Source organism: Suricata suricatta, chromosome 12 (genome assembly GCF_006229205.1).
Source record: "Suricata suricatta isolate VVHF042 chromosome 12, meerkat_22Aug2017_6uvM2_HiC, whole genome shotgun sequence".
Taxonomy (NCBI): Eukaryota; Metazoa; Chordata; class Mammalia; order Carnivora; family Herpestidae; genus Suricata; species Suricata suricatta.
The window spans coordinates 26,728,142-26,751,217 of NC_043711.1; the positions used below are offsets into that span (position 1 = coordinate 26,728,142).

At 41.4% G+C, this 23,076-nt stretch overlaps 1 protein-coding gene across 5 annotated transcripts in view; it reads right to left on the reverse strand.

Annotated features, from left to right (window-relative positions):
• The window catches only part of FHIT (fragile histidine triad diadenosine triphosphatase), a 1,373,604-nt gene that overhangs the window by 13,227 nt on the left and 1,337,301 nt on the right, over positions 1-23,076 (reverse strand). For all 5 annotated transcript variants that reach the window (XM_029917797.1, XM_029917796.1, XM_029917795.1 and 2 more), the window contains one exon: positions 10,846-10,955. In XM_029917797.1, coding sequence (XP_029773657.1) covers positions 10,854-10,955 — 102 coding nt within the window. In that variant the 3' untranslated portion in view covers positions 10,846-10,853. The remainder of the gene's footprint in view (positions 1-10,845; positions 10,956-23,076) is intronic.

The window sequence follows — 23,076 nt, forward strand, 5'->3', positions numbered from 1 at the left end:
TGAGGTCATGAGGGTGGAGGGCCCCCATGACCTTGTAAGAAGAATAAGAGACTAAAACTTGTTCTCTCTTCTCCATGTGAGGACACAGTGAGAGGATAGACATCTGCAAGACAGGAAGAGGGTTCTTGCCAGAGCCTGTCAGTGCTGGCACCCTGGTCACACAGCGTCCAGAACTGTGAGACATATGTTTCTGTTGGTTAAGCCACCAGGCCTGTGGTATTTTAGTAGCTCGTGCTAAGACAGTGGCTAATAAAGAAATAAAAAGCTTACATATATGAGGGTGCCTGGGTGGCTCAATCAGTTAAGCCACTGACTCTTAATTTGGGCTCAGGTCATGATGTCATGGTTCATGAGTCTGAGCCCTACATCAGGCTCCATGTTGACTGCGGAGTCTGCTTGTGATTCTCTCTCTCTGACCCTCCCCTGTGCGTGCTCTCTCTCTCTCTCTCAAAATAAACAAACAAAGAAAAAAGAGCTTAGATATATTGATCTTATATTAAAAGGTCTTATTAAGTTTACTAATTCTGTTTCTCAATAGATTAATTTGTGTTTTCTGCATATATCATATTATCTACAAATAATGACAGTTTTATTCCTTCCTTTCTAATCCTTCTATCTTTTGTTTATTGTTCTTGCCTTATTGTACTACCTAGGATATTGAGTACACCATGGAAGAGCAGGGCTAATAGTGAATATTCTCATTTACAATCTCAGATAAATAGTGTTCAGCATTTCATCCTTAAGTACATATTCCCTTCTAGTTCTAGTGTCTTGGAACTTACGTATTTATTAAGCTGGATGTTGAATGTGATCAATATATTTTTCTGCATCTACTGATTCTTTCACCTAGCTTTTATTAGTCTGGTGAAAGTGCTTGATAGTCTAATGTAAAAGCACACTGCATTGGTCATAATGTATTATCCTTTTCATAGACAGTGATTTCACACACACACACACACACACACACACACACACACACACACCATCTGCCTACCTATCTGATATATTTCAGGACTTGGGTCTGTGTTTCTATGTGCAATTAGTCTGGAGATTTCCTTTCTGTTATGTTCTTGTCATGTTCATGTGCAAGGCAATTTCTAAACAAATTGAGAGGTGGAAGAATTTCCTTCTTTTTTTATTTTCTGGCAGAATTGTTCCAACAGTCATATGTATGATAATAATCTTATTCAGATTCTTGTTTCTTAATTGCACAGTAGAATTCAGCAGAAACGTTATCTGGGTCTAATGCTGTCATTGTGAGAAAGGCTCTAATTCAGGTTCGAATTCTTTTTTTTTTAAAATATTTCCTTATTTTTGAGAGAGAGAGAGAGAGAGAGAGAGAGAGAGAATATGAATGAATGAGTGAGTCTAAAGCAGGCTCCAGGCTCCAAGCTGTCAGCACAGATCATGACATGGGGCTCAAACTCACAAACCATGAGTGAGATCATGACCTGAACTGAAGTCAGACACTCAGCCCACTGAGCCACCCAGGCGCCCCCAGATTGACTTCTTTAACAGCTAATCAAATTATTCATATTCTCTTTTTTACTTTGTATCAGTTTGGGTAAAATGTATTTTTTTCTAGAAATTTACAAGTTAATCCCAATTTTTAAATTTATTGGCTTAAAATTATTCATTATATGATCTTTTCCTTTTTAATAACTGTAATATTCAGATGTTTAGCATATTACTTTCAGCTTTTATTTCCTTCCATTAAATGCACAGAAGTCATAATTAAAAGTAAGTTACTCTCTAAACACGTTTAGCGGCATCTACCATTTTCAGTATTCTTCATTCAGTTCAAAATTGTTTATAATTTCCATTGATTTATTTTTCTTAAGAATTCCTTTTGGATGAGTCTGCCAGTGACAAATTCTCTCAGCCTTGTCAAAAAGTGTGTTTATTTTGCTTTTATTCTACAAGAACATGTTAACTGGCTATGGAAGTCTAGATTGATGGTTATTTCCTTTCAGCTCTTTAACAATGTCATTCCATGGTCTTGTCATTTTTTTTTATTGTTGTTGTTGCCTTTGGTCTCTTGATTTACTTCTTTGAATGTAAGGTTTTCCTATCCCACCCCCACTATTAAACCTGACAACTCACTCTTTGCGTTTCTGGAATTTTATCATGATTAGCTTAGGTGTGGATGCCATACCCCCTGCTCCAGATGTGGTTGTTCTTGAATGTGGAATCAGTGGCTTTTGCCTGTTTTCAATCCACAGCCATTATCTCTTTAAATATAGCTTCCACTTAGAACTGTTTTGGAATGGTGAATACATACCTATGAGGCTTTCTCATTAGATTTTATGTCTTCTGACCTCTCTTATACATTTCCCCACTCTTCCTTCATCTCTTACTGGTTCATGCTGAATACTTTCATATGGCTCTTCTTTCAGAGTTTAGTAACTTTCCTTTTCCTGCTAAATTCATTCCTGGGGTTATTGTATTTTTCTGTTCTAGAATTTCTATTTGGTTCTTTTTTTACATCATCTCATTTTCTTAAAGATCCTAGCTCTCTGCTGATTTTTAAAAATCTTTCCTATCTAGAAACAAGTTAAACATAGTTATCTTAATGACTGTTTCTGATCATCCCAATTTTAGGTATCCTATGAGTCTAATCTTATTTGCATTGACTTTGTCTTTGCATAATTTATGGGGTATGTGTGTGCACATTCATGCCTTGAAGAAAATAATTTGTAGACATGATTTAAGATCTTGGATGATACTGTTTCTTCCAGGGATGATATTTTCTTTGCTTCTGCCAGGAACCTAATAAGACTAGCAATTTGGGATCTCACATTTCCAAGACTGAAACTTTCTTGATTGTCTAGATGATTTGGAATTGGGCTGCAGCTGGTAGCAGGGCTGGCTTACATCAGGGTCATTCTTTTTTGAAAGGTATCACTTTCCCAGATTTTTGCATACCCACCTTGGTATGGAGATTTAAGAAAGTGCTCTATGATTGGAAACAGAGGGGCAGAAGGAGCTAAAACAATAAAAGCTAAGATACAAATACTCTCAGCAGAAAAGCAGCCCCAAATGCTAGGCTCCTCTCTGGATTTCTAGCTTCTCTTGGATCTTATAACCCCTTGCTGCTTTGTTACCTTTTAAAGATGTTTGTGTATATTCTATACAATTTTTTCCTAGTTGAACACAGTGGGATATTTAATTCAAATTATTTTGTATGGTATGAATAGAAGCAGAAGTCATTTCTTTTCTCTTTTGGTGGTCTGAAAATATCCTGCCCTACAGGTTTTATTCTTTAATTACTATTTAAACTAATTTATCATAACCTGAACATTTCCATAATTTATCATCTTTAAAGTATAATGGAAATCATAGGGAAAATAATGAATCTACATATTGGCACAAGTAATGGACATTCATAGTCTCCATTGCTCACCATTTGTGATAAATTGGAGGTAACAGAACATATTGAAATGTCTTTTGTATCATCAGAGAAGTATAAAATCTAGGATGAGCACAATTTAGAGCTGTTTCTGCTAGTGTATTTCCTAGCCATGATTTTGCATTATTCTAAGAAAACCTTACGATATAATTAAAGTGCTTTCCACCATGGTAATTCAAATTTTTCAGGAAAGGTGAGGCACAAAAGAGTGGTGTGTCCAAGTCCACAGAGTAAGTTTAGTGACTACGTAGCTAGGGAGCCAGACTAAATTATTGAAGACATTTCCATTGAGAGTAAAAAGCAACATGGCAGACAATCCATATACTCTTAGGAAACCAAAAATTGTCTTCTTATACATTGATTTAGTGGTGCCATGCCTTGTGCTAGGATATATTGGGGGGGGGGTGCTGAGACATAAGTTTCATCTTACCAGTCTTTTCTTTTCAAAGCACTTTTTTGAAAGTTCTGGGTATAGCTCTAGACAAGCATTTTTTTTAGAGGAGGTGGCATTATATGCCCCCTGACTTTCTCTTGATTCCAGATTATTTACGTGAGGCTCTAGTAGGAGAAACAAGATTTGCCAAGTAATAGGGTTGCAAAATGGTAATAGGTCTGTGCGTTGGGGTCTGGGAAGGGCATAAAGTGGGTGGCAGTTATGTATCCCCTAAATGAGCTGGCCACAAGAAAGCCAAGGAGAGCTCCCAAGATGGCTTCCGTAGCACCCTCTTTCCTTATTTACCATTAAAGGAGGGAAGAGGAAAAAGTAGGGGCACATTAGAATTGAGCTGGGGGTCTAATTTTACTAACACTATTGAGACAAGTGTCCCCAATGGGATATTTTAATTGTATAAATGTCCTTTCCTTAGCTCCTCTCCTCTCTTTCCTCCATTATTTTGGATTTTACTTTAATGAAGAAGATATAGTCTCCATTGCTCACCCCTTAGGATAAATTAGAAGGAGTGAAACATACTGCAGTCTCTTTTGGATCACCACAAACTATTAACACCAAAAGGAGCACAATTTAGAACAGTTTTTTCCTAGTGTTCCCTCATTGGTTGAGCACCTAACTTGATAGATGCTTGGAATGTCAAAATAATGGAGGACTTCTTACGTAACAAGTGGCTTAGGGACATGTGAGACGTAGAATGGAGTGAACTGTATAAACATTAGTTACAACAAAATGATAGATCAAAGATTACTAATGTTTAGAGCCTTCCTTCATATTAACCTCCCACAACCTCTAGGAGATTCCTTTCCTCCCCTCTTCCTCTCTGATAGAGACAAAGCCAAAATGAGAAAAAAAAGAAAACACCGCATGCAGTGAAGAGAAGCAAGCAATAAAAGGGCGGGGGGGAGTCTTGGGAGTGGATAAAGTTGGAAATTTTTTGCATGCGTGTACATATTGATGTGTGATACGTTATCCATTTCTGGAGGTGAGGATCCTGGGGCTGGTGATGATGATGGGCCTTGTTCTATTATCATTTTCCAAGATGCAACTAAGGCAAAGTTATAATTGGCATTTGGATTACACTTTTCTGAAAAGAACTCTGTGCTGAGGGTTCATGCCATTCAAAGATTCCTGAGGGTTGACATTAACCATGGGACATGAGTCATTTTTACTATCACTTCGACTAAATCTCAGTGGAAGAGTTCTGGAGAGACTGTAGTCATCAATGGCCTGTGGAAATCTTTTGCCTGAACTATTGGGCACATGTAAGAGAAAGCGGGATCTTGGTAAAATATCAGAAAAACGGTCAAACTAAAACCCATTTTGGAACCATGGGGTATAGACGGTCTCAGAATTTGGATGAAGGGAAATGTTTCAAGTATAACTAGATGGTCGTCCTTTTGGGCTGTGGCAAAATGTATCTTTGAATGGGACATTAGGTTTTGATTATTTCTAAAACTGCTATAAATCTATAGTTTCTCATTCACAGTTTAAAATTTTTTTTTTAATGTTTTATTTATTTTGGGTACAGAGAGAGATAGAGCATGAGAGGGAGACACAGAATCTGAAGCAGGCTCCAGGCTCTGAGCTAGCTGTCTGCACAGAGCCCGACGCGGGGCTCGAACCCACCAACGTGAGATCTGACCTGAGCCGAAGCCGGCTGCTCAACCGACTGAGCCACCCAGGCGCCCCTCTCATTCACCGTTTAGACCATAGTGACTTGATTTATATTTAATCCAAAACATAGAGTGTTTAATTCTTTACTACTGAAATCTGGTTCCATAAAGGTAGTCTACACAGAATAAGAGGAGAGGCAGCATAATCCCCTAGAAACATGAAGTGCAGAGGAAGGAAAAACCAAACTAAAATCTCTTTTACAGCTGTGTTTAAAGTGATGACTTTATTTTGTAAAGAACTTTGAATGTGCTAAAGTGTCATTAGCCTTAAAGAATCTTCTCTTGTACTTCCATGATAAAGAAAAATTTTAATTGTATCAATTTGGCAATGAGTGCTGGTAAATACATTGATTGGTCCTGACGGCACCTCCACATGGGGGTTGCCTGGTGGGCTTAGGATTGAACTGCCAAGGACCTGACGTTAAAACCCTCCTCTCCTGTGAGAACACATGAGAATACTATGATCTACTCTCTGGCCCTTCACAGACTGCTGGGCTGAGAGCAGACCCTCTCTGGGAAGGATGAGGATTTGTCCAAACTGGTGGGGTATGTTTAAAAAGGCACAATTCAGTGACCAGAACATGTGCTAAATAAGCAAACCTGTCCTTTCTCGCCCACCTCGACTGTCCATGATTGTGATATGTGTGGTCCAGTGGCTGGAATTATGGTGATTTTTCAAAAATGCCAGTGTCAAAATTTTGCCTCGACAGTATATCTGTAACTACTAATAATGCTGTTTTGGGCTGACTCAGTTGCTTTGAAATTGAATGGCTCTGTTATGAGTAATGAGAGGCAACCAATTATCTATAAAATAACAGCATGCACAGAGGAGTTTGATGAATTACAAATGAACTCTGCTGACACAACAGGGTGTGAAAACCTGCCCTGCTCTTCCTATCAGAGTTAGGGGTGATGCTTGGCGACTTCATAAACAACTTAGCCCACGCAGTTCGAACATGGGTTGGGAGCAGGCACAAGGAAAGAGAAAACCTTCTCTCACTAGGACACATGGCATTGCTTTAAAATGAACTAGGAAGCTCAACACAGGTGTGTAGAGGCAGCACACCCAAGTCCTAAACACCTACGTAAAGAATTATTATATGGCAGGAAAGATGCACAGTTAGATAAGGGATACAGATGAGCTGTCATCTGATGTGATTCAGAACACAGACCAGAAGAACCATCACAAAGCCCCACCCTGGGACTTAGCCCAGTGTGTGGGGAGCCAATGCATAAATTCACCTAAGCAGAAGGCAGATGTTGAATTCGTGGAACCAAAGGGTCCCCTCCCCACCCCTTGTCGGGGATCTGTCAGGTGAAGGAACTTCATGCAGCAAATCTTGGGCTATTGTCTGCCCGTGGCTCATGAAAGCAATGCCTATTTTTCCCTATTGCTTAAGAAATCACAATTCAAAGTTGTTTTCTGCTAGGAAAAGGTTACAGGGAGTAGTCAAAACACCAAAACAACCTGCAGGGTTACATGGGAAGATCAAGAGAATTCTATATATCTAAGCAAATGTTGATGCCCTGATGGCTTCAAGAGGCTGAATAAAGAGTTCAAGGTTTGAGGATGTTTATCTCTGTGGTCCTAGGGCAGTCTTGTCATGCTGAGGATTAATGGGGATTTATACCTAAAGAAGATACAGAACAGGGGTTTCTGCTTACTGAGAGGTTGCTAGTATTTCCACACCAAACATTCAGCAGAGTGCATGTGGTTTTTGTTTTTGTTTTTCTATTAGAGTCCCTTCTCCATATTGGGCATCTCTGGGTATAGGATTGCACATTCTTTTTTGCAATACACTGACTTTTAAGGTAGACTAATGGCAAACATAGTGTGAAGGCTAAGCCCTAGGAGTTGGTCTCTCAGGAGAAACAGTGATTTCAGATAGACCCAATCGGCCTAGAGACTAAGCATGCCTATAGAGGGGGCCAGTTTGGCATGATGTGGGGCTTCCTGCTTGGCGTCCTCCAGCCAGGTACAAGAGACTGGCCTCTCATCCCTAGAGAAGCTGACTCTGGTTTCCCCCAGGTGCCTTATCTTCTCCACATACCTGGTGCGAGACATGGGGAGCACTGGCTTAGGGGGATTGCTGCAGGTCTGGAGTCAGCTTGCTCTGGGTTTGAATTCTGACCTCCAGTGCTGTCTTCCGAAGATGGGTATCATTTGTCTGTTTATGATAACTTTAGATGATCTTCACTGAATCTCACTATTAACAAATGATTCCCTTTTAATCCTTCTAAATAAGTCAAATAGAGAGTCTCAGTTCGGTGCTGGAATTCAATGCCTCTGGAACAGTGGCTAGCCTCTCTTTTTAATGAACAGAGAATGAGTCTCTCTCCCAATGGCTACAGGCAAGCAACTGTGCCGAGGTGGAATACATCAGCATTGTTTTCCTTTTATATTTATTTTTATACTTAATTTCTAATTACAAATAATGTTTTTCATTGAGGTTAAGATAGAAGGTTTAAAAATGAATCAGTAAATAAGGAGTAAACAATGCTCTGGTGGTATACAAAGATCTAAGGGGGAAAAAAAAGCATGATGACATGGGAATGAGAGAGATTTGGGAAACACTGTATTCGCCCAAGGTCATATGACGTGGTCACGTGGTGGAGTGAAGAGGGCAGGCAGCCTAGGTAGGAATTCATTCCATCCAGAACAACTTGCAAACAAGGGGAGTTGGTGGCTGGGAAAGTGAGCTTTTAGCACCGTACACAGTACAGAGACTAAGAGAACAGTCCTCGGGGTTCAACCCTCTGGGTTCTATCTCAGCTCTGCCACTTGGAACTATTTACCTCGGAATAACACCTAACATCACTGAGATTCAGTTTTCATATTGTCCGCAAGATGAGATAATAGCACCTGTATCTTCGAAACTCTCAGAAATGATGGCTCCTGTTATCCTTTCCAGGGCTGAACCTTAGCCCTGGCCTGCCTGCCTTCGCGCATGTTGGGAACTGTGCAGTCTTGCAATGTGGGCAACATCAGTGCCTTTACACTGGCTCTGCCTAAGACTGGCTTGTTGCTGAGGATATAATGGGGAAACCTTGGAGAGGCCAAGTTTATCTGAATTTCACACAAACAGTAAGTTTTTCTTAGGTCTAGGTATATTCAAATACTGCATGATAGCTCTATTTATTAATGAAATTTCAGAAGTTCTGTGGATCCCTTAACATTGCAGAAACATTTGGTGTGCAGATACCCACTCTCCTTCCTTTTCAAAATGTATCAAAGAACCAGGTAGACCAACTCAATGGTCGGGTTCCCTAGAAAGAAGGTTCCCTTTTCCCTTTGTCCCTAAGGGGAAGTATATATTATCCCTTTATAAGAAAGGAGCTGAGGATGCTCTTGGTGAAATCTTAGGACCCTACACTTAAGTCCCTAACCTCCAAGTTAGTAGTTGAGCTATTTGACAACCCACATTATCACTCCTATTCTCTGTTCCCACCTGAAAGCTGAGAAAACTGAAGGTGATTTGTGTGGTCTGTAACCACAGGTCTTTAAAGAAATATATTAATTAAAAAAAAAAACACGGGCACTGTGGCAATAGTTTTTACAGCAAGCTGGGATGAATGTCTTTCTGGCAAGACTTCCAAGGCGGGTTGATTCACCCAGAAGACAGGAGATGTTAGTCCTCAGGACATGACAGAAGAAAAACTGGGGAAGCAAAGCATGCAGGAAACTTAGGAGTAAGTTCAGATCCTCTTAAAATGTCTAGAAAATGCATTCTAACAGAGTCCTACAATTCAGCAAGCCTCAGGAAAAGCCTAGAACTTTCTTGCCTCAATCTGGAAGTACCTATTACATAAGAAAGAGAGGGGGAAAAAGATCGCCTTGTAAATTGAGTCTGAAGAACAGTTAACCCCATTTGAATGGGACATCCCCCAATGACACATTGGCTTTCAGAAAAGGCAAAGAAAGCCCTTTGCAGGGATGCCTTTGGGCCTGTGTTCTTAGGTAGACTGGCTTGATCCAGAGGAAGGGAAGAAGGAAGAAATGAGAAGGTGAACAGTGGAAAAGTTTAAAAATGAATGATCAAAGACAGCTTCTGCTAGCACTACACTATATTCCTTCAGGCAATTGAATGAAGAGCTGACAAGCCAATGACATTGTCTAATTTCATTCTCCAGGGAAATAAGAGTTCTAGAATGCAAGTGCCTGAGCACTAGGACTTGCATGAACAATAATGGGGAAGACATAGTTAATACTCGGTCTTTAAGTAATCTGAACACTTTGAAAAGGAGGCAAGGGAAAGAATGCACCGAGAAATGCACAAATATCAAAAACTAAGAAAGACTCCTTTTTCAAAGTGAAAATGGAATACAGTGAACGTGTTTTCTTCCTAAAAACCATAACTACTAAGCAGTGGATATAATTTTATATAATTCAATTGGTACCAATATTCACTAATTGTGTTTTAATTTGTGTCTGATCTACTTCAACAGTGTATAATATAAACACAAGACCAGATGAAGCAGACAACTCCCAAAAGGAAAAAGGAACTATTTAGGGGAGAGGTCCTTTATCTGATGTCCATGCAAGGAGGTTTGTTTTTTTTTAAACAGGGTTGACAGATACATGGTATTTTTAGTCTAGGGATGCCCCCAAATTTCATGGCAACCCCACTTATTAGTACATTTCAGAAGATCTATAAGCCCCTGGATATTCTATGAATATTTGGTATAGACCCACATTTAAAAAAAGGAAACTAGCTATAGCTTTCTACCAGAATCTTAAGTATGTGATCTCTCAACAGTTCAACATCATTAACACAAAGAGAGAATTTTATCACGTCTGCCCTTTGCCTGTGGCCTTGAGCTTCCCAGCAGCCCAAACTAAAGGGAATTTACATAAGCAATTTACCAAATAGCAGCTGAAGAGAGAGGCCTGGGTGGAGGAAAGACTGATTTGGTGAGAAGGTAGTAAACTGGCTCACAGCCCCTTCCAGCCTAAGGTAGAAATTTGAGACTAGAGCTCTCAGTGGGTATAGACTTTTTAAAAGATCAGGTTTGCATTACAAAAGATCTTTGGCAGGATTGAACTGCAGAAGGGCAGAGTGGTAACTGAGGTGGGCTAGGGGAAGGGGGCTGGAAGGGGGTGAGTTGACAGTTATGTAGATGGTGGCTTGGAGACAGGGAGGTAGAGGAAACCCAGAGGAAGGAATTCAAGCCTCAAGGGTCAGGGTTTTCTCCGCTCAGGCAGAGAATTCCCTTGTGAATTCCCGTGCACCTCCTTTTCTGTGTCCCCGTCCTGGGCACGGAGCCTCTTCCAAGGCCCTGTGGAGGTGTGATGATGAAGGCACAGTCTTTACCTTCAAAGTCACTGAAAGTACACCCTGAGCGCCGCAGCTTCCGATGCCATTTCCTCCTCAGATCTCCACAAGGCTGGGGAGTCCTCCTCCTCCTTGTCATGTTTCTGGAGCTTTGGAGAAAACAATGGAATAGGCTCATTAATAATGGGTCCTTGGGATCTCTGCACAAGTGTTGTGCGGATAGCTGAACAGAATTTGCAAATCAGAGGCTGAAAGGTGTGTGTCCTTTAATTGCATTGGTTGCCAAAGCTTGAAAATGGGAAGGTGTCATGTAAGTATCCACATTTCTAGCTTTGGTAATAAAAATACCCAGATCAGGCTACACTGTGGCCAGTTCAATGCCTTGTCTTGTCGGCTTGGGACTATGATGGGAGGTCCTAGACTGGGGATCTTGGAGAAATTGTGTTTGCCGTCTACTCATGATCATTCTCCCAAACCGGCCTATGGTTTCCTTACTATTCTCTTTGGCTTAGTCTCTCTTATATGAACTCAGAGCAGTTTTGTTCAGTGAAGCAAAATAGCCCAGGCAAATCTGTGATGACAGTACAAGAGCCATCAGTACTGGGTAAGAAATAAGAACATACCCATTAAAAGAGGGCTTAAGCAGGCAAACAGTTAAAAAAAAATTAGAAAACATCAAAAAATTAACAATTGATCTAAGTCAATTAAATCATTTTAAAATCTTCTTCAAATACCCATATTTATTTTTAAAAACATCTTTATATGACTCAGATTTGCATGTGGAGTAAATAAGATTTCCATTCTACCAGAGAGAGGATGTTCTCAGAGCTCTTCATTAGAAGAGCTCAATTTTCCCCCTTAATCTCCTTTTGCAGTTCAGTTTTATTAACTAAATTTGTTATTCCTGTGTGTGGCTTTACCCCCTGTAAAATGCTAAAGGTATAAATTCACAGGATGTGCAGTGTAGTATTTTGTAAGTCATTTGAAGAGATTGAGGTAAATGTTTTAACAGTACCAATGATGGCCAGTATTTATGATATGAACCAATAGTTTCTTTGACATGTACTATTTCATCCTGCACCATTTCATTTAACCTGTACCATAATCCGTACACAAGGCAGGCACTATCTATCTCTGTCTTTACCAAGGAAGAAGCTGAGCTCTGATGAAGTTCATTTGCTTGTCAAAGATCAGCCAGCTAGGCAGTGGCAGAGTTATTCCCAACAATTTTTGCCTTTTTATCTATCCTAGGGGAGCTGCCTGCCACCTGAGTCCCCTCCACCAGGTGGCCTCCCCCAAAAGGCAGATCCTTTGAAAAGCATCTTGCATCCTCAGTAAAAAGTCTCTCCACTAACATAGTGGAGTTTGCTATCTCTGGCTAAAATCACTGTAAATCTAACCCAGAGAGACCCCATTCCCCCCACCCCCCACCATGCCCCTTGTGCAGATAGAAATTTCCCCAGTATTTCTGAGCAAACTTTGACACACAGGGCAAACCAGTGAAGAAGTGATACCCAGGCTCTCCAGCTGAGCTATATTTGCACTTGGGGTAAGTTTGAGCCTAAATGAGGTTCATTAGCATATAACTGGGCCACAAATAGGTAGATGAGGGTCATGGATCTTCTGTTCGGAATTTGGCTGCCAGCATTCTGGTTTTACATTTTGCCACATAGATTTAATTCTCCTTAGTGGAAGAAAACCACATTAAGAAGTCATTTCCCTCCTCATGGAGGCAGATACAACACCATCGCTACAGGCAAGTCAAACGGGATTGCTATTTTTCTACTCAAGAACTAATTTTCATTTTGATACTAGCTTTAGGTCTGTTATAAATCCATCTTGTAACCATTCAATAGGATGACAAAGAACAATATGTACAGCCCAGAAAATATGGCCTTCCCACTTCTGGTGCTGCCATTGAAAAGACACAGAAATCTAGCATTAAGTGGCTTCATCACCACAGATCATACCAGATGAATCCAAATAATTTAGAGCCTGTGAACGTTAATGCCTCCCTGGTTATTAGGAGACCGTCTGTTATTGTCATATGCCTTACAGATGGCAACGTTGTGCCGACACTTTCGAAGTTGTTTATGCGAGGTAGGGAAATAAATAAAACAAAAACTAATCATATTTGCAAAGCTCTGTTGTATATGGTTTTTCAAACTTAGAGCTTTCCCTCCTATCAGCCCCAGAGGGAAGAATGTGGCTTTCTTTAGAGCAGCAGTGCTGGCTGCCACTGGCATCACGTGGGGAACTCTAAAACCACTGTTATCTGGGTTCACCCAGGGACTCTGATTTGTTTGGGGACAGCCTGGGCTTGGGGAGTTTTTTCAAACTTCTCAGTCAATTCTAAGGTGTGCTTACTCATTGAGATGCAAGGCATTTGGGAGAAATGTGTACATGTATAGATAGAATCCATGTACACAGAGAAATAATACATTTGCATCTAAGCCCGTTGCTTGTTGCCCTATCAGTAGAATAGAGTCTGTTCTTTTTTTATTTTATGTTTTTACATTTATTTATTTTTTGAGAGATTGAGACAGAGCATGAGAGGGGAGGGTCAGAGAATCTGAAGCAGTCTCCAGGCTTTGAGCAAGCATTCGGCACAGAGCTGGACGTGGGGCTCGAACCTGCCAACCAATTGAGCCACTGAGGTGCCCTAAAGAGAGTCTGTTCTTTGCAAACCCTACTCTACAACTGCTTTTTTTCTCTGCAGAAATTGGGAACCCAGGAATGATCCTGATGAACAAGACTTGTGTCTTCGAAGAGCCACCCAGGTGACTTGGAAATTAAACACAGTGTGGTTTGGAGGACATTTCCACTTCCCTGAGGCAATCCAAGAACCGGGTGGCTGCAAGCCATTGCCGGCTGGCAGAGGTAAGCTCTAGTGACCTCAAGCAGTGGTTTATGTAGTAGGCACTGCCTGCCTGAAGGAAGTTTTAATGGGGGGGGGAAGGGCACTTCAGACAAACCTTCCAGATTAGTTTAGGCTATCCACAGGGAAAGGGAGTGACTGCTTACTAATGCACACAGTATTTATTCTGTCTCTGGCACTAGGACACTAAAACAGACCCTTTTACTGTCCTTAAGGGGCACCCAGGTAGGGAGAATAGGCACCAGTGGTTATAATAAAGATGGGTGGCATTTTCAAATGGGAGGACTGCTGCTGGGAGGGCCTGATCTACTTGGAAAGGCTTTTGAGTCTCAGCTTGGTAAAGAAACCAAGCTATAGGGTCGCTTGGTCAGTTAAACGTCTTACTTCGGCTCAAGTCATGATTTCACAGTTCATGAGTTCGAGCTGCCCGTCGGGCTCTGTGCTGACAGTGCAGAGCCTGCTTGGGATTCTCTCTCTTTTTTTTAAGTTTGTTTATTTTAAGAGAGAAAGAAAAAGAAACAGAGTAAAGGGGCAGAAGGGCTTATCTAAGGAACATCTAGCAATATCTCTCTAAGAAGATAAGGTTAGTCTCAGAGTTTTTCAATGAGAGGGCAAGCTCTTTGTGCCTCAGTTTCCCCCACCGTAAAAAGGGAGCAGTAAGAGTTTTGAGCAGATGTACGTGTAGTACATACCAGCAGCAGACAGTACCAGTTACTAGGTTGGATATACTGTCCTCGTGACAGTGATCACTGACCAACCCAGAGAGGTTTTGTCCAGAAGTAAACTTGCCTTTCCTATCTTCATGGTTTCCCAATGATGTGTCTTTTGGACCTTAAATACCCCAAAAGGATTAGGAGCTATGGTCAGAATTCAGGCCCAAACCAACAACTCTAGTGATGCACTGAAGTCTGAGGATGAAATTTAAAATGCCCTATAATATTCCCTAACTCTCAGAATTTTTGTAAGGAGTGAAAAAGGTATCAATGGAGACTCCTCACATGTCAAGGTCCTAGAGTAAAAGCATATGGTAATGGTCAAATGCTGTCAAAATTACCCTGAAAGCCTGACTCCCAGAGTTAGCAAATAAAAATACAAATCCAAATTAACTGAGTGTCTTACACATCTCATGCAATATTTGGGACATATTCTTACTTAAAAAGCATTACTTGTTTATCTGAAATTCAAACTTAACTGGGCTTCTTATATTTTATCTGGTAACTCGGCCCTTTGGAAAAAAAAAAAACAGGAGGTACTTGGCTCACATTTGGGTTGTTTCCACACCTGCCTTGCTGTGAATCCTGGAAAAGACACAGGCTGTCCAAAGGGAGATCAAATCAAAGCTAGCATTTTGTGCACTGTAAGGCTTAGTATTGGATGAAATGAGGAGTGCTCTTTCATCCTCACAGCTCATTGGTTCTCAGGTGCCCACTTTTTCTCAGTTTCACGTCTCTGAAATCAAAGTGTGCCCCCAAATCAACGGTGTGTCATATTTTAATTGGCAGTGTTTTTCTTGTTAGCAGTAGGTATAGGACCAGTTCTGCTGACAGCGTCTGGGGTTCAACATGGTGTTCCATCTTTTCTCCTGGTAACCACATCACACAAGGTAAATGGCCATGGCAGTGGTCAACACCATAGCACATTCCTTTCCTTCTCTCAAGGCAGCAGTGAACCTGTTGAATAGTTGACAGTGTTTTCACAGGCACCTGGTTCTTTAGGGGAAAGCGCTCACCAGAGTTGCAAAGTTTGCAAAAAAATTTGAGCCAAAAAGTCTTTATACACATTCAACAGAGTGAAGTCTGTGATGGCTCCTGGAAGAGCATTCTATTTCTATATAACTTTTTTGAAAAGAGATTTAAAAAAATGTATCTGCAGTCATTCTGCTTTATCTGCCTGAAATGATTTTGGAGAAGGTAGTGTTAACAGGATTTCTGGCTGAAGAAGTGATATGCGTAGATTTTGACATTCCGCTCCTTCCTGGGCATTGAGCGTGCTATCGCAAGGTATGTGGGGTAAAGATCAATTCCCTGATGTAATGCTCAAACTGCCTTGGCTATTGACTTTTTTATAGCTCTGTAATTGAATACAGTGAGAAGAATGATTCACAATAATTTAAATGTTTTTCAGAATTTGGAACTAACGTGTAGTAAAATGCCAAATTGTCTTCAAAGCGGGGGGAGGAAACAATTTAATACGACTTCTTAAAGAAGCAAATGCTGAATATAAACTTGAGTGTTGTTATAGAGTACATTAATATATTTCATTGTTATTCGTTTTCTAAAACAACATAAAGAGCAGAAAGCTTAAACTATTTCTTATGGGTTGATAGTTCTGTTCAGACAGGTGTTTATATTGTCTTGAAAGGGAAATAATATCAGGAACTGAAGTAAATCCATAATTATCTTTTAGGTATAATTCTCTACGTCTACTTTCACTTTAGCCAACAAGCCTTTGTTGAGCACATGATATATTCCAAGCACTGTTCTAGGTTTTACAGTAATTGTCAAAATGAATGAGCCAAAATCTGTGCCTCCTGGGGTCTTACCACCTTAAAGGGCAGGCAGATTTATACATATGTAATATAATACAAGTCAGTCTGGTATAAGAACGGGCCTAGAAGTTCTGTCATACTGCCCTCAGAATATCTGAGGAAGAGAGGAATTCTTGCCAGGTGGGGTCTATGGTTGACTTTAAAACATCAGGATTTGAACTGGGCTTCAAACTTAATGATTTCTGGGAAATGAGAACAGTTTCGGCAAACACGTGAGGTACGTGCCAGCTCCGCCATGGCTGGCTTCCTCAACTGCTTGCACCTCTCTTTCCTGGGGAGTCCTGACTTGGCATTCTAAGTAAGCCTGACCTTCTCTCAGAGTGGTCAAGAGAACTGAAATTTAGTTGCCATCTTGAGAAGCGTTAACATTCCATTATTTAAAGATGGGGAAGACATGGGGCATCTGGGTGGCTCCATCAGTTGAGCATAGGACTCCGGCTCAGGTCCTGATCTCAGAGTTCATGGGTTTAAGCCCCACATCGGGCTTTGCGCTGACAGTGTGGCAACTGCTTCAGATTCTCTATCTCCCTCTGTCTCTCTGCTCCTCCCCCCCACTCTCTCAAAAATAAACATTAAAAAGATGGGGACAGTATCTCACTAGCCCAAAAGATGGCCTTCAGTCTATGTTTCAAAGCCACAAATGGCTTTGAATCCTGCTGAAAGTTACTCCATTTGATTAATCAGATTGAAAAAGTCTCAGACAGTACTAGCATGTCCTTAATATGGTACCGGCATGACCTCTAACAGAGAGGAGCCATCTAAACTGTAAGTAGAATGTAATATGATTGTTTTGTTTAGATCATAGTGATTTTGAGGGTTATCTCCCATTTATGATGTCATCTCAAATTTCCTTTTAAACTAAATTTATTTAAGGTAAAGCATCAAGTGAAAAAATAGATGAAGTAAAACAGTGTCAGAAATAGAGCATTAAGCACGGCATTAACCTTGAAAGATGGTCCAGAGGTGGGAGGTATAGTTGAGGTGAGGAAAGTCACTGAAAATGTGAGGCTAAAGCATGGGTCTTTCAGAATGTGGATGCAGTTGTTTCTATTGTGCTGAACCAGAGAAGGCTTCAGACTTTTTTTTGGAAAGATATTGAAAGTCAACATAGTTTAATATTGTAAGAGCTCTGAAGAGCAACCAATGCATTGTGATGGGTAGGGATGGTTGAATGGTGGGGGAGTGGTTAGGGGAAAGGCCTTACTGAAGAAATGATGGAGAAGGGAGATGCTAACAATGTCTAGAAAGCAGTGAAATGAAGAGCAGGGAAAAGGGTATTTCATGCAGAGGGAACAGAAGTGCAGAGCATCGATGGGAAAGGAATCTTGGTTGAGTCACTGACTAAAAAATTAAGGGACATGGCAGATCCTTTGCAGCTTGTAGGGATGGCTGAGAAATGGGGATTTTATTTTTGGTGCAAAGAAAACATAAAGGGTCGGAAGCAGGGAAATCAAAAGCTTAGAATAATTTTTTGTTGAGTGGCCTGGCTGGAGAATGAATTAGAGACCACTACTACAGCAGCTGAACCAGAAATGATGAGAGCTGGGCAGGCATAGACATGGACCAGGAGAAGGGCATCAGGCTGGAGGTGAGCTCAGCCGTGCCATAATCCAGTGTGCTGGTGACTTAGCTGCAGTGTGTGTAGTTAGTGAGGGGGGCTCCATGCATCCCTGCAGGTGGACTTTCTCTGACAACTTCCTGCCAGCCACTTTATGTAAAGCATGCTTGGATGCTGGCTCCCCTGTTCAAGGCTGCTCTTCCCAGTATGAAAATCACTCCTGTAGTGCCCAGTAGGCGACTATTCAGTTACCTGCTTTCCAAACTCCCCAGGAAGACTTCTGGACCATTTAGATTGACTTGAGTGATATTTCACAATTCTGGATATTGCCTCACTCTGTCTCTCTCACACTCACAGCCAACATCCTTTGAGCACACATTTCCTCCCCAAATACCAAATGCCCTTTCTCTAGGTGCTAGTTATTGAGCAATTAGTCACCCACTTTAGCCTCTCTTAGTGTCCTAATGAATTACCTCTCACTTTCATTTGATACAAAATAGTGAAGTCTGTACCACTAACCTTTGGCAGTCACTTCTTCTTTCATAGAACCCTGAAATTCTGCAAACATTTCTTGTGCAAAAATGTTAACTGCCTCCCCACCCCGCCTTTTTTTTTTTTTTTTTTTTGAGAGAGAGAGAGAGTAGGCGCAGGGAGAGGGTGAGAGAATGTTCAGCAGTCTCCACAATGCTCAGTGCAGCACGCGACAGGGGGCTTGATCCCAAGATACTAAAATCAGACCTGAGATGAAATCAAGAGTTGACACTTAATTCTTTGAGCTACTCAGGCACTGCAACTAGCTACCTTCTTAATCTCTGTGTGAGCTGAAACCCTGGACTAAGGGCTAGATCATAAGACTTCTAAGTGCAACCAAATGACCTCTGGTTTCCTTTCTTCCCAGTGAAGTTTCCAAAGCCCAATTCATTGCCCTTATAATGGAGAGAAATCCAAGTAATCAGCAGAGCACCCATCATTTGATTAGTTCTCCAAGCTTTGACTGAAGCCTAACTTGCTTGAGTTAAAGCAAAAAAATTTTTAGTACTGCCAATGAGGCCTAAATGCTGAAATAAGCTCTTATATTAATTAATGGCATCCTACTTTCAAGGAGTATAGAGTGTTGATATTTAAGAATTTGTAACCCCCAAAAGTATTTATTAACTAGAAAATCACAGCACTGGAAAATAATTATGCCAAACCACTGTACTATAACAGAACCCAATTGCTTATCCAATTATACATTAAAGTATCACATTGTCAAGCCAATTGCCAAAGCAGCACATGAGACTTTGCCAGCATCACAATTTGGACCAGATATTACTCAATTGACTATATTGTGAATGGTCTTCAGAGTATCCCATGAACCCTATAAACCTGTACAAACCAGGGTGGGTAATTCAGGTTTGGTGGAGTACAGGGCTGCCGTCATAAGATTGCTTTAATTGGCTAGACATTGGAATTTGTAGATTTCCATCAGAAACTTGTTAGGAGCAACTCAGCAAAGGGCGATTTCTGCTCCTGGTCTTATGGAGCTGTTTTCAATGAAAATAACCAAGTAGTCACTTCCTGTCATAGGCACAATCAATGAGGCTAACCTGAAATGTAACCCCAGACAGGGCTTCCTGGATCTGCCTCCTGGCCAGCCACCATTTAGAACTTTCTTACAACATGGCCTGAGGGCAGGTGGAGAACAGGGCTCAGGGACTGGACCGTGAAGGGCTGCGGGGGGTGTTGATATGGGAGTCACTACAGAGTAAAATACAAACATGACTTGATTTTAGGATACCCCCCAGCTAAAATTCTCTTCATAGTTCATAGAGTGGTCCCGCCTAACAATCGGACCAATCATTTCAGATGAAAATCCCATGACGACGATAGTGATTACCAGGGCTGGGTAGAGAAATCAACTGTGCTGACCCAGCAGTTCTTGGTAATCCTATTAGAATAAGCCCTTAGTAATAGCTAATTTGGTAGAAAGCCTCCTGACCAGGTTTCATTTGTATCGTAGAAATCACCAAATTACAGTAACATCCATTGGTGTATCCTTAATGCTCGCTGGGTCTGACACCCAGTATGTTGTCAAGAAGCATGTGTTAAGTGTGTTTTCCCTCCCAACTTAGTGGCTGTACCAGTTCATCATTCCCATTTTCCAGATGAATCCTCTGAGTCTCTGAGGCACTTAAATCACTCAACCAACATCACATGACTACTGAGGAACAGTAGTTGTCTAGATCAATATGGTTTGCAGGCTCCTAGTGCACTCACTGGATCCACTCTGTAAATTCTTGGCAACCCTCATTTGGTTAATACTTTTGAGAGCATGGATGATAGAGCAGCAGAAAGAAGAAAACCAAAGTTGCAAACAGAGATCCAGCTCCAAGCTGAGATGAGGCTGGGCGTCTCCTCTGAGGGGACAACTGCACCTCAGGCAAGTTTTCAGTAAATCACTGATCTCCCAGGCTCACCCCAGGCTCCATCGTATCTGAGCTTTACTAGCTTTTAAATGGGTAGGAAGTTGGTGAAGCATCAGGCACTAGAGATTTCTACCAGTCTGATTTCCTCAGGGCTCCTGTTTCTAGAAACATGCTCACCGAGAAATGAAACTCCTTCTGAAAGGGAGTTTCATGAAGCAGCAAACTTCGGAAAAGGAAACGTTCTTTCAAAAACACTTTCCGGGGCTCCTGGGTGGCTCAGTCGGTTGAGGGTCTGACTTCGGCTCAGGTCATGAGCTTGCAGTTGGTGAGTTCGAGCCCCACATGGGGCTCTGTGCTGACAGCTCAGAGCCTGGAGCCTGCTTCAGATTCTGTGTCTCCCTCTCTCTCTGACCTTCCCCTGCTCACGCTCTGTCTCTCTCAAAAATAAATAAACATTACAAAAAAAAGTTAAAAAAAATTAAAAGGAAACCTAATTCCATTAAAAAGAAAAAAAAAAGCACTTTCCTCAGGCAGCCATATTCCACAGGCCTTCCCCACCGCCCTCTACCCCCCAGGGTCTTGGATATTGGTGTTTGAGTGAGAGTGTTCTCCTTTGTTCCCATAGTGACGTCAACTTGTGGTACTCAGAATGAGGAAAGAGAAAAGGCAAGGGGCCAATTTCTCCTTTGATTGGAATCTCCGGAATGCTGCCATATTTGCTTCTGCTACAATATAGATTCTCCTTCCACAGGCCCCTTTCGGAACCTTCCGAAGCCCAGCTGAGGCATGAGAGCTCTCCTCCAGGAGAGCGGGGCATCTGTACTGTAAGCAGCACACTACCAGACATACACTATCATAGACATGGCCTCCGAATCCTGCTCAACACAATGCAGGCAGCAACAACTAAGCCCTCAAAACCTATTTGGAGAAGCTGAACTAAGCTGTTGGAATCGGGGGTTGCACAGTCCAAGTCCCCCAAGCACTGGAAGCTCATTTCTTTGCAGAACTCATTTAGTTATTCAACAAATAGCAGTAATATGTCTCCCACATTATATTACGCTATGCAATGGTGAGCAAGCTGGGCAAGGTTTAGTGCCCTCAGGAGACTTACTTTTGAGGAGTAAAGGCAGGCAATTAGCAAGTATTCAGATCAAATCAATGACTACCATTCCAGAGAACATGAGAAGTACATTAGACAATGCAGGCAAGGAAGACTGCTCGGAGGAGGTGACAAGGAAGCTGAGAGGGTGCAGCTAACACTCATACCTAGAGGAAGGGCAGAGGCATCTGTGCAGTCTGTGAACCGGCAGAAGGTCAATGATGGGAGCAGAGTGAGGAAGTACCCAAAGAGAGGGGCAAATCCCCTTCCCTTTAGTATCAGAGGTCCAAGTACTAGAAGAGAGAGGAGTGGGATGACTCAGTCACATCATCCTTGTGGAGCATCTACTTTGTGCTGGGCTCAGAAGAATATGAATAAATGAGGATGTGATGGGCTGACGGTGGAGAGGCCAGCTGGAATAGCTGAGCCCAGCTTTGCTTGTGAGATCGGGTGATGCCACTTGGCAGCTTCATTTTTGCTTCTTGAGCCTCTACCCCTCCTTCATAGCAGGCCCTCCTGACAGGACATTTCCCACAGAAAAGCAAGTGAGTGGCAAGCTATTTGCACAAGTGCTTCCCACCGAGGAACAGTGAGGACACAGGCTGACCTCACAAGCATCTTTCTGAAGGTTCGCCATATGTTTGGCCGAGCGAAAAGAGCGACCCAACACCATGTGGCCAGGTGCCTGGCACCAGGACCCACATGTTGGCAGATGAAAAATGACCAACATAAAATCTATATTCCAAGGGTACTCACCACTCGCCTAAATTGCTCATGAATTTCTTCCTCTTGCAAGGTAATCCTTCTACCTTTGGTTACAAAAAGCACACTGCCTGCTCTGCACCCAGTGAATGTAACATGCCCTCTGTTACAAACCCTCTCACTCCTGCTGGAGCTGGTCCAATGCCCTTCGAAGCTGGGCTGTTGCAAGTTGCACAAATAAATTAGGAGCCAACCTTTCCCCACTGCCTCTCTCTATTTCATTTAAAACCCTTCTTTAATGAAGATATAAAGCCTTGGATGCAGCTGAAACACTAAGCTTACCATGCGTGACAGCAGATCTTTGTCACAGAGGATTTCAAATGCCTTTTAAAACAAAACAAAGCAAAAAACCAGAAGACCTGAAAGAAACTGAGATTTCCCGGTTATAGGCTCAACTGCTCATTTTATATACCCTATAAGTGACCATAATCCAGAAATCAGCACAGAAAACAGATGTAAGGCAACGGCAAACATATACACATACAGCTTCACTACAGTGAACACTTAAAATGCAATGTCAGGCTTGGGATTGTTTTGAAGCTTCAGACTAGAAAAGAGATCCCTTCACCTTTTTCAGCTTCCTACTGAATCTAACTTCTCATTTATTTATTACTGAGATGTTCAAGAGGCACTGTAGAAAGGGCCAAGCCTGGGATTTATATAAATAGCATATCAGTAAATATAACTATATATATGAAAATCCAGGCTTGATTCATATATATGTATGTACATAAATACATATGTGTATATATAAATTTATGTGTGTGCCTATATATATATGTATATATATATATATATGTACATGTGTGTGTGTATATAGCTTGATTTTAAAATGTCATTGTTGGGAGTTACAACTTCATGAATGAAAAACCCATAAAAATCTTTTAAGAGTCCTAATCTTTTAATTAATCTCACCTCAGTGCTGCTTGGGGGTTTAAAGGAGTTTGGTTGCTTTTTAAAGGATAAAAGATCAAAATGCTTTAAAGTACTTCTTAAAATTTCAGGTATCTATTTAAA